Source organism: Scyliorhinus torazame, chromosome 4 (assembly GCF_047496885.1).
Source record: "Scyliorhinus torazame isolate Kashiwa2021f chromosome 4, sScyTor2.1, whole genome shotgun sequence".
In the NCBI taxonomy this organism is placed as follows: Eukaryota; Metazoa; Chordata; class Chondrichthyes; order Carcharhiniformes; family Scyliorhinidae; genus Scyliorhinus; species Scyliorhinus torazame.
Window position 1 is genome coordinate 345,849,818 of NC_092710.1, and position 16,371 is coordinate 345,866,188.

Sequence of the window (16,371 nt, forward strand, 5' to 3'; positions counted from 1 at the left end):
AACAGAGACCTTCCTCCGTCTCCCCATCAGAGACCCTCCTCAGTCTCCCCATCAGAGACCCTCCTCAGTCTCCCCATCAGAGACCCCCAGCAGAGATCCTCATCAGAGACCCCAACCGCAGATCTTCATCAGAGACCCCCATGAGGGATCCTCATCAGAGACCCTCCTCAGCCTTCCCATCAGAGACCCCCACCAGGGATCCTCATCAGAGACCCCAACCACAGATCTTCATCAGAGACCCCCATGAGGGATCCTCATCAGAGACCCTCCTCAGCCTTCCCATCAGAGACCCCCACCAGAGATCCTCATCAGAAACCCCCACAAGAGATCCTCATCAGAGACCCTCCTCAGTCTCCCCATCAGAGACCCCCACCAGAGATCCTCATCAGACACCCTCCTCCGTCTCCCCATCAGACACCCTCCTCAGTCTCCCCATCAGAGACCCTCCTCAGTCTCCCCATCAGAGGCCCCCACCAGGGATCCTCATCAGAGGCCCCCACCAGATATCCTCATCAGAGACCCCCACCATAGATCCTCATCAGAGACCTCCACCAGATATCCTCATCAGAGACACACACCAGAGACCTCCACCAGAGATCCTCATCAGAGACCCCCACCAGAGATCCTCAACAGAGACCAGCAACAGAGATCCTCATCAGAGACCCCCACCAGAGACCCCCACCAGTGAACCTCATCAGATACCCCCACCAGAGACCCACACCAGAGACCCCTGCCAGGAATCCTCATCAGAGACCCCCACCAGAGATCCTCATCAGAGACCAGCAACAGAGATCCTCATCAGAGACCCCCACCAGAGACCCCCACCAGTGAACCTCATCAGATACCCCCACCAGAGACCCCTGCCAGGAATCCTCATCAGAGACCCCCACCAGTGATCCTGATCAGAGACCCCCACCACAGACCATCATCAGAGACCCCCATAGCAGAGATGCTATCACAACAGGGAAATCCCCATAACAGGAAACACCCCTTCCCCCATCAGACACTCCTGCCTGGAAGCTAAAGAGCAGTCCAGGCCTAAGCTAAAGAGCAGTCCAGTGAAAAAAAAATCACTGTTTTTTTCCCTACCCATGTCTTAATCCTCCTGCCTCAGGCAGATGTCTAGAAAGTAGCAAATGTAACTTAACAGAAAGCAAAACTGATTACGAATGCTTTATTGCCCCTCAGATCCTTTGATCTGCAAGGCTTCTATTCACTTCACTTTAAAGAAAAAAAGTTTTTAACAGCCTGTAATTAACAGCTTGCAGACAGCCAGTTGTCTGGATTGATTAATGTCATTTCCCTTCACACTTGAATGGATCTCAAGTAGCCTGCAGTGAAAATAACTGCAATGATTATAAACATCTAGCCATGATTGACAGGTCATGACCACTTCAAAAGCCGTTAAGTGCTGTCTGCTGAGAAAAAGAGGAAGTGAAAGCACTTACCTCCTAGATGTTTATAATCAGGATTATGGGCAGAATTTGAATTGTGGGCGATGGACTTTGGGGCCACCTACCTTAAATACCTACCCTTTGTTTCACCACAAAGTCCACTGCATGAGGGCCACACTGGCAAATACTTCTACCAATCTACGGCCGGAGGATCATGGAGGCGTGGAGAATCCAGTGTCCAGCCCATGAACATCGATGCTGCCCCAAGTGGGGTACTAAATCATCGGAAATGGATTCCAGTTTTTTTCACGATGCTGAATTCTCCGACGCATTGGGAACTCTGCGACCAGCGGTGGACGGCAGAGAATCAAGCCTCACAGCTCGAATACTGTGTGCCGTTTTGGTCTCCTTATTTAACAAGGGATGTAAATGCATTGGAGGCAGTTCAATGGAGGTTTATAAGATTGATAAATGGAATGACCAGGTTGCTTTATGAAGAAAGCTTAGATAGACTGGGCATGCTTCCTCTGGAGTTTAGAAGAGATACTGGACAGAAACCCCAATATTTTATTTTAATTTTGCAAGACTGTGAGGAAAGGATACTTCGTTCCAGGAGTGATTTGATGAAGAAATAGGGATATGGTTTATTAAAACAAACTTTATTACGAACACAGGATTAAAATATCTTTAACACCACACAAGAACATAGCTTTCAATTATCCCTTAAACAATACGGTATCCCTGATAGATTATTAATGTATTAATTGGTACTAATTGAGTGCATAGCAAAAGAGTGGAATTATTCAAAATGCCATGACTGTGAAAAGATAGTCATTGTTTCAGATAATGAATTAACTAATTGTAGCACCATCGATCACACACGAGGCGAGACGTAAAGAACTTCAATCGAGGCTTTATTGAGCAGACTTGTTCGGACACGTTCCCCAGCAGCTCATTCACAGAATGCAGCTGCGGGGATTAAACCCAGGTTCTTATATCCCTCCTATCTGGGTGGAGCCCAGTAGGTGGAGGATCCAATCGGGATCCAGCATCTGTCCTCCAATAGCTGCTCGGCATTCCTGGTGTACCTTATTACCCTTAATACATACCACCACATTCTCCCCTTGTTAAAAAAGAACCCTGCTGGGTGGTGGGTGGTGTGGTGGTCGGGGTTTACAGGGTCGGTACCTTAACCATTGAACTATGTACAATCATGCCGCTTTTACTGGGCCACCGAATTATTCACATTTTACCCGATTTGCAGCGTTAACTATTTACAACAATGCCGCTTTGCTGGGCCACTGAATTATATACATCGATTCGATGAGTCGAGATGGTGCTCTGGTCGCCCTTTCCGATCGTCTCAGCCCGGGTGGTGGTGGTGGTGCTGGCTCGGGTCCGGTCGACTCTGGGAGCATCGCGCTGTCCCCTTCTGTTTCCTTACACCTGGGCGGGCCTCGGAGGAGGACCGATCCCCCCGGGAAGGGGGTGGCTGTGGGGTGCACCGGCGGGAGTGAGGGGGAGGTGAGGGGGAGGTGATTTGTGTTGGGAGGGGGTGGGGAGCTCCGGCGGGCGCCAGGTCCCGCAGAGAGACCGTGTCCTGTCGGCCGTCTGGGTACGCCACGTAGGCGTACTGCGGGTTTGCGTGGAGTAGATGTACCTTTTCCACCATAGAATCATAGAAGTTTACAGCATGGAAACAGGCCCTTCGGCCCAACCAGTCCATGCCGCCCAGTTTTTACCATTAAGCTAGTCCCAGTTGCCCGCACTTGGCCCATAACCCTCTATACCCATCTTACCCATGTAACCATCTAAATGCTTTTTGAAAGACACAATTGTACCCGCTTCTACTACTACCTCTGGCAGCCCATTCCAGACACTCACTACCCTCTGAGTGAAGAAATTGCCCCTCTGGGCCCTTCTGAATCTCTCCCCTCTCACCTTAAACCTATGCCCTCTAGTTTTAGACTCCCCTACCTTTGGGAAAAGATGTTGACTATCTACCTTATCTATGCCCCTCATTATTTTATAGACCTCTATAAGATCACCCCTAAGCCTCCTACGCTCCAGGGAAAAAAGTCCCAGTCTATCCAGCCTCTCCTTATAACTCAAACCATCAAGTCCCGGCAACATCCGAATAAATCTTTTCTGCACTCTTTCTAGTTTAATAATATCCTTTCTATAATAGGGTGACCAGAACTGCACACAGTATTCCAAGTGTGGCCGTACCAATGTCTTGTACAACTTCAACAAGACGTCCCAACTCCTATATTCAATGTTCTGACCAATGAAACCAAGCATGCCGAATGCCTTCTTCACCACCCTGTCCACCTGCGACTCCACCTTCAAGGAGCTATGAACCTGTACTCCTAGATCTCTTTGTTCTATAACTCTCCCCAACGCCATACCATTAACTGAGTAGGTCCTGGCCTGATTCGATCTGCCAAAATGCATCACCTCACATTTATCTAAATTAAACTCCATCTGCCATTCGTCGGCCCACTGGCCTAATTGATCAAGATCCCGTTGCAATCCTAGATAACCTTCTTCACTATCCACTGTGCCACCAATCTTGGTGTCATCTGCAAACTTACTAACCATGCCTCCTAAATTCTCATCCAAATCATTAATATAAATCACAAATAACAGTGGACCCAGCACCGATCCCTGAGGCACACCACTGGTCACAGGCCTCCAGTTTGAAAAACAACCCTCTACAACCACCCTCTGCCTTCTGTCGTCCAGCCAATTTTGAATCCAATTGGCTGGGTATGATTTGTGCGCCCGCACATGTTTCCGGAGCAGGATGGGTCCCGGGGCTGCCAGCCAGGTCGGAAGTGACGTTCCAGAGGCGGACTTCCTAGGGAAGACAAGGAGGCGCTCGTGAGGTGTTTGGTTCGTGGTGGTGCACAGCAGGGACCGGATAGAGTGAAGGGCATCCGGGAGGACTTCCTGCCAGCGGGAAGTTGAGAGACTCCTAGACCGTAGGGCCAGTAGGACGGTCTTCCAGACCGTTCCATTCTCCCTCTCTACCTGCCCATTCCCCCGGGGGTTGTAACTGGTCGTCCTGCTCGAGGCTATGCCCTTGCTGAGCAGGAATTGACGCAGCTCGTCACTCATGAAGGAGGACCCCCTGTAACTATGGATGTAGGCGGGGAAACCGAACAGGGTAAAGGTGGTGCCGAGGGCTTTAATGACCGTGGCCGTGGTCATGTCGGGGCAGGGGATGGCGAAGGGGAAGCGGGAGTATTCGTCAACGATGTTAAGAAAGTACGTGTTGCGATCGGTGGAGGGGAGGGGGCCTTTGAAATCCAAACCGAGGCGTTCAAAGGGACGTGAAGCCTTTATCAGGTGCGCTCTAGCTGGCCTGAAAAAATGCGGTTTGCATTCTGTGAGTGAGCTGCTGGGGAACGTGCAGATTTGGCAGTTCCTGGTGACTGTTCGGACGTCCTCGACAGAGTAAGGGAGGTTGCGAGCCTTTATGAAGTGGTAGAAACGAGTGACCCCCCCGGTGGCAGAGGTCCTCGTGGAGGGTTTGGAGACGGTTTATTTGTGCGTTGGCACAAGTGCCGCGAGATAGGGCATCGGACGGCTCATTCAGCTTTCCGGGACGGTACAAGATCTCATAATTGTAGGTGGAGAGTTCGATCCTCCACCGCAGGATCTTGTCGTTTTTTATCTTGCCCCGCTGTGCATTATCGAACATGAAGGCTACCGACCATTGGTCAGTGAGGAGAGTGAATCTCCTGCCGGCCAGGTAATGCCTCCAATGTCGCACAGCTTCCACTATGGCTTGGGCCTCCTTTTCTACTGAGGAGTGGCGAATTTCTGAAGCGTGTAGGGTCCGGGAGAAAAAGGCCACGGGTCGGCCTGCTTGGTTGAGCGTGGCCGCCAGAGCGACGTCGGACGCGTCGCTCTCGACTTGGAAGCGGAGGGACTCGTCGATGGCGCGCATCGTGGCTTTTGCGATATCCGTTTTGATGCGGCTGAAGGCCTGGCGGGCCTCTGACGATAGGGGAAAAGTAGTGGACTGGATTAGTGGGCGGGCCTTGTCTGCGTACTGGGGGACCCACTGGGCGTAATAAGAAAAGAAGCCCAGGCAGCGTTTCAGGGCTTTGGAGCAGTGGGGGAGAGGGAACTCCATGAGGGGGCGCATGCGTTCGGGGTCGGGGCCTATCACTCCATTACGCACTACGTAGCCCAGGATGGCTAGACGGTCGGTGCTAAACACGCATTTTTCCTCGTTGTAGGTGAGGTTGAGGGCGTTAGCAGTCTGGAGGAATTTGCGGAGGTTGGCGTCGTGGTCCTGCTGGTCGTGGCCGCAGATGGTGACGTTGTCGAGGTACGGGAACATGGCCCGTAAACCGTGCTGGTCGACCATTCGGTCCATCTCTCGTTGGAAGACCGAGACTCCGTTCGTGACGCCGAATGGAACCCTTAAGAAGTGGTATAGCCGCCCGTCTGCTTCGAAGGCAGTGTACTTGCGGTCACCCGGGCGAATGGGGAGCTGGTGGTAGGCGGACTTAAGGTCCACGGTGGAGAAGACCTTGTACTGTGCAATCCGATTGACCATGTCGGATATGCGGGGAAGAGGGTACGCATCTAGCTGCGTGTACCTGTTGATGGTCTGACTGTAGTCTACGACCATCCTTTGCTTCTCCCCTGTCTTCACTACTACCACCTGGGCTCTCCAGGGACTATTGCTGGCCTGGATTATGCCTTCCTTCAGCAGCCGCTGTACTTCGGACCTGATAAACGTCCGGTCCTGGGTGCTGTACCGTCTGCTCCTAGTGGCGACGGGTTTGCAATCCGGGGTGAGGTTCGCAAACAGGGAGGGCGGTTCGACCTTGAGTGTCGCGAGGCCGCAGATAGTCAGTGGGGGTATAGGGCCGCCAAATTTGAATGTTAAGCTCTGGAGGTTGCATTGGAAGTCCAACCCCAGGAGGGTGGGAGCGCAGAGGTGGGGAAGGACGTACAGCTGGTAATTTTTGAACTCTCTCCCCTGCACCGTTAGGTTTGCGATGCAGAACCCTTTGATTTCAACGGAGTGGGATCCCGCCGCCAGGAAGATTTTTTGGGTGCTTGGCCGAATTACAAGGGAACAGCGTCTTACCGTGTCCGGGTGAATAAAACTCTCCGTGCTCCCCGAGTCGATCAAACACGTCGTTTCGTGGCCGTTCACCAGCATCTTTGTCGTCTGGAGAGTCTGGGGCTGCGACTGGTCGAGGGTCACCGATGCCAAACGTGGTTGGTCTATCAGACCGTTGTCTGCAGGCAGTGTGGACAAAATGGACGCTCCCATGTATCGCCAGCGGCCTGTGGGTAGGAAGATGGCGGCGCCCGTCCCCCCCTCGTGGTGTCCGGGGTCCAAAATGGCGGCGCCCGTTGGCTGCCCGTGGGTCGCTGGGAGAGTTGAGCCCGTGGTCCCATTTGTTCCCCGGAGATAGCGGCGACCCCACGGGACTGGCACACCGCTGCGTAGTGCCCCTTTTTACCACAGCTTTTGCAGGTGGCTGAGCGGGCCGGGCAGCGCTGACGGGGGTGTTTTGACTGCCCGCAAAAGTAGCAGCGGGGGCCCCCCGGGTGGTCTGGGATTCTGGCTGCGCACGCTTGCGGAGGGGTTGGGGTTGCCGGGAGGTCGGTCGCGGTGGGGGTCCACGGAGCCCAAGGGGCTGCAGCGCGGTCGGGGGCATAGGCGCGGGCGTTTTGGGAGGCCACGTCGAGGGAGGCTGCGAGGGCCCGTACATCTGTGAGTCCGAGAGAGTCTTTCTCTAAAAGTCTCTGGCGAATTTGCGACGATGCCAAACCTGCTACGTAAGCATCTCTGATCAGGAGGTCCGTATGTTCGTTCGCCGTAACCGCTGGGCAGTTGCAGTTTCGTCCCAGGATCGTTAGAGCGTTGAAGAAATCGTCTAGCGATTCCCCGGGGATTTGTCGTCTCGTTGCGAGCTGGTAGCGTGCGTAGACCTGGTTGACGGGCTTAATGTAGATCTCCTTCAGCAAGTTGATCGCCTCTGGGAATTCTTCCGCGCCCTCGATGAGTGAGTAGGTTTCGGGACTCACCCTGGAATGCAGGACCTGCATCTTCTGGTCTTCTGTTGCTCTGCCGGGGGCTGTTCGGAGGTATCCCTCAAAGCACACCAGCCAGTGTTTAAACGCGGATGTTGCGTTTGCTGCGTGGGGGCCGATTCGCAGGCACTCCGGGGTGATCCGGAGCTCCATATTCCTTTTTAAGTCTGCTCAATAAATTGTAGCACCATCGATCACACACGAGGCGAGACGTAAAGAACTTCAATCGAGGCTTTATTGAGCAGACTTGTTCAGACACGTTCCCCAGCAGCTCACTCACAGAATGCAGCTGCGGGGATTAAACCCAGGTTCTTATATCCCTCCTATCTGGGTGGAGCCCAGTAGGTGGAGGATCCAATCGGGATCCAGCATCTGTCCTCCAATAGCTGCTCGGCATTCCTGGTGTACCGTATTATCCCTAATACATACCACCACACTATTGAACTTTAGGGTCTTGTCAGTAGAAATTTAGACATTGTTTCAATGAATGTTTCATATAATGAATGGACTATTGTATTTCAGTGCATTTAGCAATAAGAATGTATCAACTAATTAATTACAGTAAGGTCTATAGCTAGCAGTGGCATGAGAAACCTATTCTCATGAGGCTGTGCACGGAGATGCTGAATTATTCCTGATGGATCCAAGTCAATCTTAATTAATGGCCAGTGTTTGATTAATAAATCATCCTTTAAGTAACAGACATCTGTTTGAACAAATCAGGAGGACTCAGCTGATGGTCTAATTCCTAAATGATGGGTTAGACCATCGATAAGGGTTCCCTTAAAATAGGACCTCGTGGCCAAGGTCAGCCTCCTGAGTTTCTGCCTTTCTGAATTCATGAATCATCCTATTTGTTTATTTTAAAAGTAATTTCTTCATGCTTTTATGATTAATGATTTCCTTTGCCATGTATTTGACCAACTCATGTATTGTTTGATATTTTATTTCTAAGTTTTGATTTAGTTCATATGCAAGTGTATTAAAGTGAATGATTAGAAATAAAGTTGTATTTCGACACCTCCAATCTTCTCTCATTAGAAGATAAAATAAGAGATCCTACAAACCCTTAACTGCTATCTTTATTCCCACTCATACAACAAAACCATCTCAGCTCTCAATGCACTATCAAATACAGTTAGCACTCAGGAATATCTACTGTACAGAGATGTCTGGATACTCTACTTCGAGAAAGAGAGACCTTATGACACTGCCTTAAAGACAGAGACCTGACCCTGTCATAACAATGCAGGATCTGTAGCATAAGAAAGGGCATAAGCAGCAATTAATAGACAGAGCTAAATGATTACACAACAAATGGGTCAGGTATAATCTCTGCAGTCCTGTCACATCCAATTAAACAATTCATTGGAGGAAGAGGCTCCACATTCTCAATAATGGAGGAGCCCAGCACATATGTGCAAAAGACAAGGCTGAAGCATTTGCAAAGATCTTCAGCCAAAAGTGCAGAGTGGATAATGCAACTCCTCTTGAGGTTCCCAGCATCACATATGTCAGTCTCCAGCCAATTTAATTCACTCCATGTGATTTGTACATAGATCCCTGAAAGTTGCCACCCAGGTTGATAGGGTTGTGAAGAAGGCCTATGGAGTGTTGGCCTTTATTGGTAGAGGGATTGAGTTCCGGAGTCGGGAGGTCATGTTGCAGCTGTACAGAACTCTGGTCCGGCCGCATTTGGAGTATTGCGTACAGTTCTGGTCACCGCATTATAGGAAGGACGTGGAGGCTTTGGAGCGGGTGCAGAGGAGATTTACCAGGATGTTGCCTGGTATGGAGGGAAAATCTTATGAGGAAAGGCTGATGGACTTGAGGTTGTTTTCGTTGGAGAGAAGAAGGTTAAGAGGAGACTTAATAGAGGCATACAAAATGATCAGGGGGTTGGATAGGGTGGACAGTGAGAGCCTTCTCCCGCGGATGGATATGGCTGGCACGAGGGGACATAACTTTAAACTGAGGGGTAATAGATATAGGACAGAGGTCAGAGGTAGGTTCTTTACACAAAGAGTAGTGAGGCCGTGGAATGCCCTACCTGCTACAGTAGTGAACTCGCCAACATTGAGGGCATTTAAAAGTTTATTGGATAAACATATGGATGATAATGGCATAGTGTAGGTTAGATGGCTTTTGTTTCGGTGCAACATCGTGGGCCGAAGGGCCTGTACTGCGCTGTATTGTTCTATGTTCTATGTTCTATATCAAGAAATGGCTGAAGGGATTGGATACTGCAAAGGCTATGGGCCCTGGCAATATTCCAGCAATAGGATATTAAGACCTGTGCTCAAGAATCTGCTGCACCCCTAGCCAAGCTGTTCCGTAACAACTACAACAGTAGTGTCTACCCAGCCATGTGGAAAATGGTCCAAGTATGTACAATACACAAAAGTAGGATAAATCCAACTAGACCAATTACCATCCTATCAGTCTACTCTCCATTCATCAGCAAAGTGATGGTAGTGGTCATCAAGCGGTATTTGATTCGCAATGACTTGCTCACGGACGCTCAGTTTGGATTCCGCCAGGGTCAATTAACCTCTGACCTCATTACAGCCTTGGTTCAAACATGGACAAAAGAGTTGAACTCCAGAGGCGAGGTGAGAGTGACTGCCCTCGACATCAAGGCAGTATTTGACCGAGTCTGGCATCAAGGAGCCCCAGCTAAACTGGAGTCAATGGGAATTAGCTGGGAAATCCTCCGCTGGTTGGAGGCATACCTGGTAGATGGTTGTGGTTGTTGGAGGTCAGTCATCTTAGGTTATCGTTGACCAGAAACAGAACTGGGCGGGCCACATTAATACTGTTGCTATATTAGCAGGTCAGAGGCTAGGAATCCTGTGGTGACTAATTCACCTCCTGACTCCCATCTACAAAGCACAAGTCAGGAGTGTTATAGATGTGGATTTTGTAGTTGTGCACAATGTCCCTTTCAGAATCTAGTCACGTGACATGCACAACATTATCGGCTACTTTGCGGGCTTTTGCCCTTAGTCTAGAACCTGTCTTTATACAGTGAAGACCTATTTAATAAACCTCTGTTAATGTTGCATTCAACCCACGTGCATCAGCAATTAAAACTCAAGAAGCTCGACACCATCCAGGACAAAGCAGCCCACTTGATTGCTCTTCCTTCCACAAACATTCACTCCCCCCACTGACGACAAACAGTAGCAGCCGTGTGTAGCATCTACAAGATGCACTGCAGGAACTCACCAAGGTTCCTTAGACAGCACCTTCCAAACCCACCACCACTACCACCCAGAAGGACAAGAGCAGCAGATACCTGGGAACCCCACCACCTGGAAACACACCTTCAAACTACTCACTATCCTGGCTTGGAAATTTGTCACTGCTCCTTCCCTGTTGCTGGGTCAAAATCCTGGAACTCCCTTCCTGCAAACACTAAGGGTGTACCTACACCAGATGGACTGCAGCAGCTTGGGAAAGCAGTTCATCAAGCACGGACAGCTAGAGATAGGCAATAAATGTTAGCCGAGAATGCCATGAATGAATTAAAAAACTCTCTCCAATGCAATTACTCCCTTTCTATAATGAGGTGACCAGAACCTCACAGTACTTAAATTGTGACCTAGCCTATTTAGTTCCAGTGTAGCCTCCCTGCTCTTATTTTCTATTTCTTGGCTAATGAATGAAAGGAGACCATTTGACATCTTAACCTCCTGATCAATCTGTCCGACTAATGTCATGGGTCTGTGTTAGGCTTCAGTTATACAGGGCTTAGGTGATACCACATCGTGAATACTGTGTGCAGTTTTGGCCTCCTTATTTAAGGAAGGATGTAAATGTATTGGAGATGGATTAGTGGAGACTTACTCGAATGGGACCTGGAAGGGGCAGGTTATCATATGGGGTAGGTTAGAAAGGCTGGGATTGCTTCCACTAGAGTTCAGAAGAGTGAGGGGTGATTTGATTGAAGTATACAAGATCCTGACAAGGTAGAGGATGTTTCCTCTTGTGGGCGAGTCCAGAACTAGGGTCACTGTTTTAAAATTAGGAGTCGCCCTGATAGGACAGAGATGAGGAGATGTTTTTTGCCACCTTGGAACTCTGCCTCAGGAGGCAGTGGAAGCGGGATCACTGAATATTTTAATGACAGTGGTCGATAGATTCTTGCTGGGCAAGGGAATCAAAGGTTATCGAGGGTAGATGGGAATGTGAAACTTAACACAAACAGATCAGCCATGATGTTACTGAATGGCAGAGCAGGTTCGAGGGGCCGAATGGCCTATCTCTGCTCCTATTTTGTATATTTGCATGTTCATAATATACTCATTCTTTTCCATTACTGAATGGAATATTCCTTAGGACAGTATTGAGAATCTTACCTGGCCATGGAGAGGTCAAATAATTTCAGAAATTGGGCAAGTGATGTCTGGTACATGATGTTAACTATGGTCATTTCAGTGATGAGAAAGTACAGGATACTACCACGCGTGGCTGCTGGCCGGTATTCCTCCTGTGCCATGTTAATTTTGATCTCTGTCTCGGCTGCGACATGCAGCTTCTCACTAACTTCAGTCGCTGTTGACTTTGTTGTCTGAAGGACACCAATCAAAGACTCATCATCCACCAGTGAACCTGAAAAAATGTCCATTGAGCTGATCAAGACCTCATTCCTCACAATTATAATTTTAATTAACAAAGTACCAACAAGTGTTTATATCACAGAAACAATTATTTTGGCCCAATGCCGGTGTTTATACTTCGCAAGAGCATGATTGTCTCCCCACTAAGAAGGTTGACAAAACTCAATCAGTTTGAAGCTGTGTTCAGGAAGATGTATTGACAGAATATTCTTTGAAGGCACCATGGTATCTTTCCTTGACCAAAGACAGGCTGGTATAGATCATCGGGTGATATCTTATTCAAATGAGTGACTGTTTTTAGCTGACTAATGCAAAATCTCAGCAGAAGGGATTCTCGCAGCATAAGCAATGATTATGTGACATGGATAACGAGTGAGGTATTTACCTTTGGTGGTGCTGAGCTTGAAGAGCAGGTTATTCTCCAATTCCTTCATTTTGCGTTTGTTGGCAGTAACCTCCTCGATTAGCTGCACACGCTCTGCTTCCAGCTCCTATAAGGTCGAATATTATTAATATCAATGGTTCCAAATCAGCAAATGGAAAAAAATAAGAGGCTGGATTCTCCGTTTGGGAAACGATGTCCCCATGCCGACGTGAAACGGTGGCTTTTACGCCAGAAAACTGGCGTCCATAGGCCACCGATTCCCCATTTGCTGGGGGCTAGCAGGAAGCCGGTGTAGTGCTTGCAGCTCTAGCAGCCGATACGGCCTCCAGCAGAGGCCGCGAATGCGAACGGCAGCGACCTGCAGCGGACGTGCTGTGTCCCATGGCAGACTCAGTCCGTGGACATGGACCGGTAAAGTGGTGCCCCGCATCGGCCGTTTGCACGTCCTGGACCACCCGCCCACAGTGCCCCTAGTCCTGACTGAAGCTCCCCGCCCCCCCCCCCCCACCCACCGATCATCCCTCCCCCGACTGCGTCTGCAGCCGCCACGCAGCTTCCCGGATGGTGTGAGCACGCATAACACACAGGCAATAGCTTGAGGCGGTGGATAATCGGCGCGCCATACTCCTGGACTCCGCCACTTTTCAGGGGGCAGATACCGGCACCACCCCCGATTTCGGTGCCATAACGGATTCTCCGTCCCATCGCCGAACATAATTTCATCATCGGGAGCAGTGAACCCAGCCCAAGGTGTCATCACATTTGACTTGGATACGATGCAGTAAGGGAAATGGGCACTTTCTTCAAAATGTCTGTGGAATCTACAATTGTTTCCTTAGGAATATTTGTAAAGGACTAAAGAGTTTACATGAATTCCAAAGGGATCAATTGTAATTTTACTTAACAATAAGAAATGCAGTTCCAAATGACCTGGAAAACATTGATCTGGAAACTTCATGCGGCCGGCAGCGACAAAGGAGCGCTGAAGGCAGGTGGTGTTCAGACCATAAATGGAGGAGCTCATGGGGGCACAGTGCGAGCAGGAGCTCATGGGGGCACAGTGCGAGCAGGTGCTCATGGGGGCACAGTGCGAGAAGGTGCTCATGGGGGCACAGTGCGAGCAGGTGCTCATGGGGGCACAGTGCGAGCAGGTGCTCATGGGGGCACAGTGCGAGAAGGTGCTCATGGGGGCACAGTGCGAGAAGGTGCTCATGGGGGCACAGTGCGAGCAGGAGCTCATGGGGGCACAGTGCGAGCAGGAGCTCATGGGGGCACAGTGCGAGCAGGAGCTCATGGGGGCACAGTGCGAGCAGGAGCTCATGGGGGCACAGTGCGAGCAGGTGCTCATGGGGGCACAGTGCGAGCAGGAGCTCATGGGGGCACAGTGCGAGAAGGTGCTCATGGGGGCACAGTGCGAGAAGGTGCTCATGGGGGCACAGTGCGAGCAGGAGCTCATGGGGGCACAGTGCGAGAAGGTGCTCATGGGGGCACAGTGCGAGCAGGTGCTCATGGGGGCACAGTGCGAGCAGGTGCTCATGGGGGCACAGTGCGAGCAGGAGCTCATGGGGGCACAGTGCGAGCAGGTGCTCATGGGGGCACAGTGCGAGCAGGTGCTCATGGGGGCACAGTGCGAGCAGGAGCTCATGGGGGCACAGTGCGAGCAGGTGCTCATGGGGGCACAGTGCGAGCAGGAGCTCATGGGGGCACAGTGCGAGCAGGAGCTCATGGGGGCACAGTGCGAGAAGGTGCTCATGGGGGCACAGTGCGAGAAGGTGCTCATGGGGGCACAGTGCGAGAAGGTGCTCATGGGGGCACAGTGCGAGCAGGTGCTCATGGGGGCACAGTGCAAGCAGGTGCTCATGGGGGCACAGTGCGAGCAGGAGCTCATGGGGGCACAGTGCGAGCAGGTGCTCATGGGGGCACAGTGCGAGCAGGAGCTCATGGGGGCACAGTGCGAGCAGGTGCTCATGGGGGCACAGTGCGAGCAGGAGCTCATGGGGGCACAGTGCGAGCAGGTGCTCATGGGGGCACAGTGCGAGCAGGAGCTCATGGGGGCACAGTGCGAGCAGGTGCTCATGGGGGCACAGTGCGAGCAGGAGCTCATGGGGGCACAGTGCGAGCAGGAGCTCATGGGGGCACAGTGCGAGAAGGTGCTCATTGGGGCACAGTGTGAGAAGGTGCTCATGGGGGCACAGTGCGAGAAGGTGCTCATGGGGGCACAGTGCGAGCAGGTGCTCATGGGGGCACAGTGCAAGCAGACTAAACCAGTTTGAAACCTGGGGGCACCGTGCGAGCAGATTAAACCAGTCTCAAACCTGGGGCACAGTGCAAGCAGACTAAACCAGTCTGAAACCTGGGGCACAGTGCGAGCAGACTAAACCAGTCTGAAACCTGGGGCACAGTGCGAGCAAACTAAACCAGTCTGAAACCTGGGAGCACAGTGCGAGCAGATTAACCCAGTCTGAAACCTGGGGCACAGTGCGAGCAGATTAAACCAGTCTGAAACCTGTAGGCACAGTGCGAGCAGACTAAACCAGTCTGAAACCTGGGGGCACAGTGCGAGCAGACTAAACCAGTCTGAAACCTGGGGGCACAGTGCGAGCAGATTAACCCAGTCTGAAACCTGGGGGCACAGTGCGAGCAGATTAAACCAGTCTGAAGCCTGTAGGCACAGTGCGAGCAGACTAAACCAGTCTGAAACCTGTGGGTACAGTGCGAGCAGATTAAACCAGTTTGAAACCTGGGGGCACCGTGCGAGCAGATTAAACCAGTCTGAAACCTGGGGGCACAGTGCGAGCAGATTAAACCAGTCTGAATCCTGGGGGCACAGTGCGAGCAGACTAAACCAGTCTGAAACCTGGGGCACAGTGCGAGCAGACTAAACCAGTCTGAAACCTGGGGGCACAGTGCGAGCAGACTAAACCAGTCTGAAACCTGGGGGCACAGTGCGAGCAGACTAAACCAGTCTGAAACCTGGGGGCACAGTGCGCGCAGATTAAACCAGTCTGAAACCTGGGGGCACCGTGCGAGCAGACTAAACCAGTCTGAAACCTGGGAGCACAGTGCGAGCAGATTAAACCAGTCTGAAACCTGGGGGCACAGTGCGAGCAGACTAAACCAGTCTGAAACCTGTGGGCACAGTGCGAGCAGACTAAACCAGTCTGAAACCTGGGGGCACAGTGCGAGCAGACTAAACCAGTCTGAAACCTGGGGGCACAGTGCGAGCAGACTAAACCAGTCTGAATCCTGGGGGCACAGTGCGAGCAGATTAAACCAGTCTGAAACCTGGGGGCACCGTGCGAGCAGACTAAACCAGTCTGAAACCTGTGGGCACAGTGCGAGCAGACTAAACCAGTCTGAAACCTGTGGGCACAGTGCGAGCAGACAAAACCAGTCTGAAACCTGGGGGCACAGTGCGAGCAGACTAAACCAGTCTGAAACCTGGGGGCACAGTGCGAGCAGATTAAACCAGTCTGAAACCTGGGGGCACAGTGCGAGCAGACTAAACCAGTCTGAAACCTGGGGGCACAGTGCGAGCAGACTAAACCAGTCTGAAACCTGGGGGCACAGTGCGAGCAGACTAAACCAGTCTGAAACCTGGGGGCACAGTGCGAGCAGACTAAACCAGTCTGAAACCTGGGGGCACCGTGCGAGCAGACTAAACCAGTCTGAAACCTGGGGCACAGTGCGAGCAGACTAAACCAGTCTGAAACCTGGGGGCACAGTGCGAGCAGACTAAACCAGTCTGAAACCTGGGGGCACAGTGCGAGCAGACTAAACCAGTCTGAAACCTGTGGGCACAGTGCGAGCAGACTAAACCAGTCTGAAACCTGGGGGCACAGTGCGAGCAGACTAAACCAGTCTGAAACCTGGGGGCACAGTGCGAGCAGACTAAACCATT

General features: G+C 51.3%; 1 protein-coding gene across 1 annotated transcript in view; it reads right to left on the reverse strand.

Moving 5' to 3' along the window:
* The window catches only part of LOC140411508 (dynein axonemal heavy chain 8-like), a 2,059,122-nt gene that overhangs the window by 306,698 nt on the left and 1,736,053 nt on the right, over nt 1-16,371 (reverse strand). Inside the window, exons 76-77 of the mRNA XM_072500594.1 lie at nt 12,471-12,576; nt 11,825-12,077 (exon numbers count right to left, since the gene is read on the reverse strand). Coding sequence (XP_072356695.1) covers nt 11,825-12,077; nt 12,471-12,576 — 359 coding nt within the window. The remainder of the gene's footprint in view (nt 1-11,824; nt 12,078-12,470; nt 12,577-16,371) is intronic.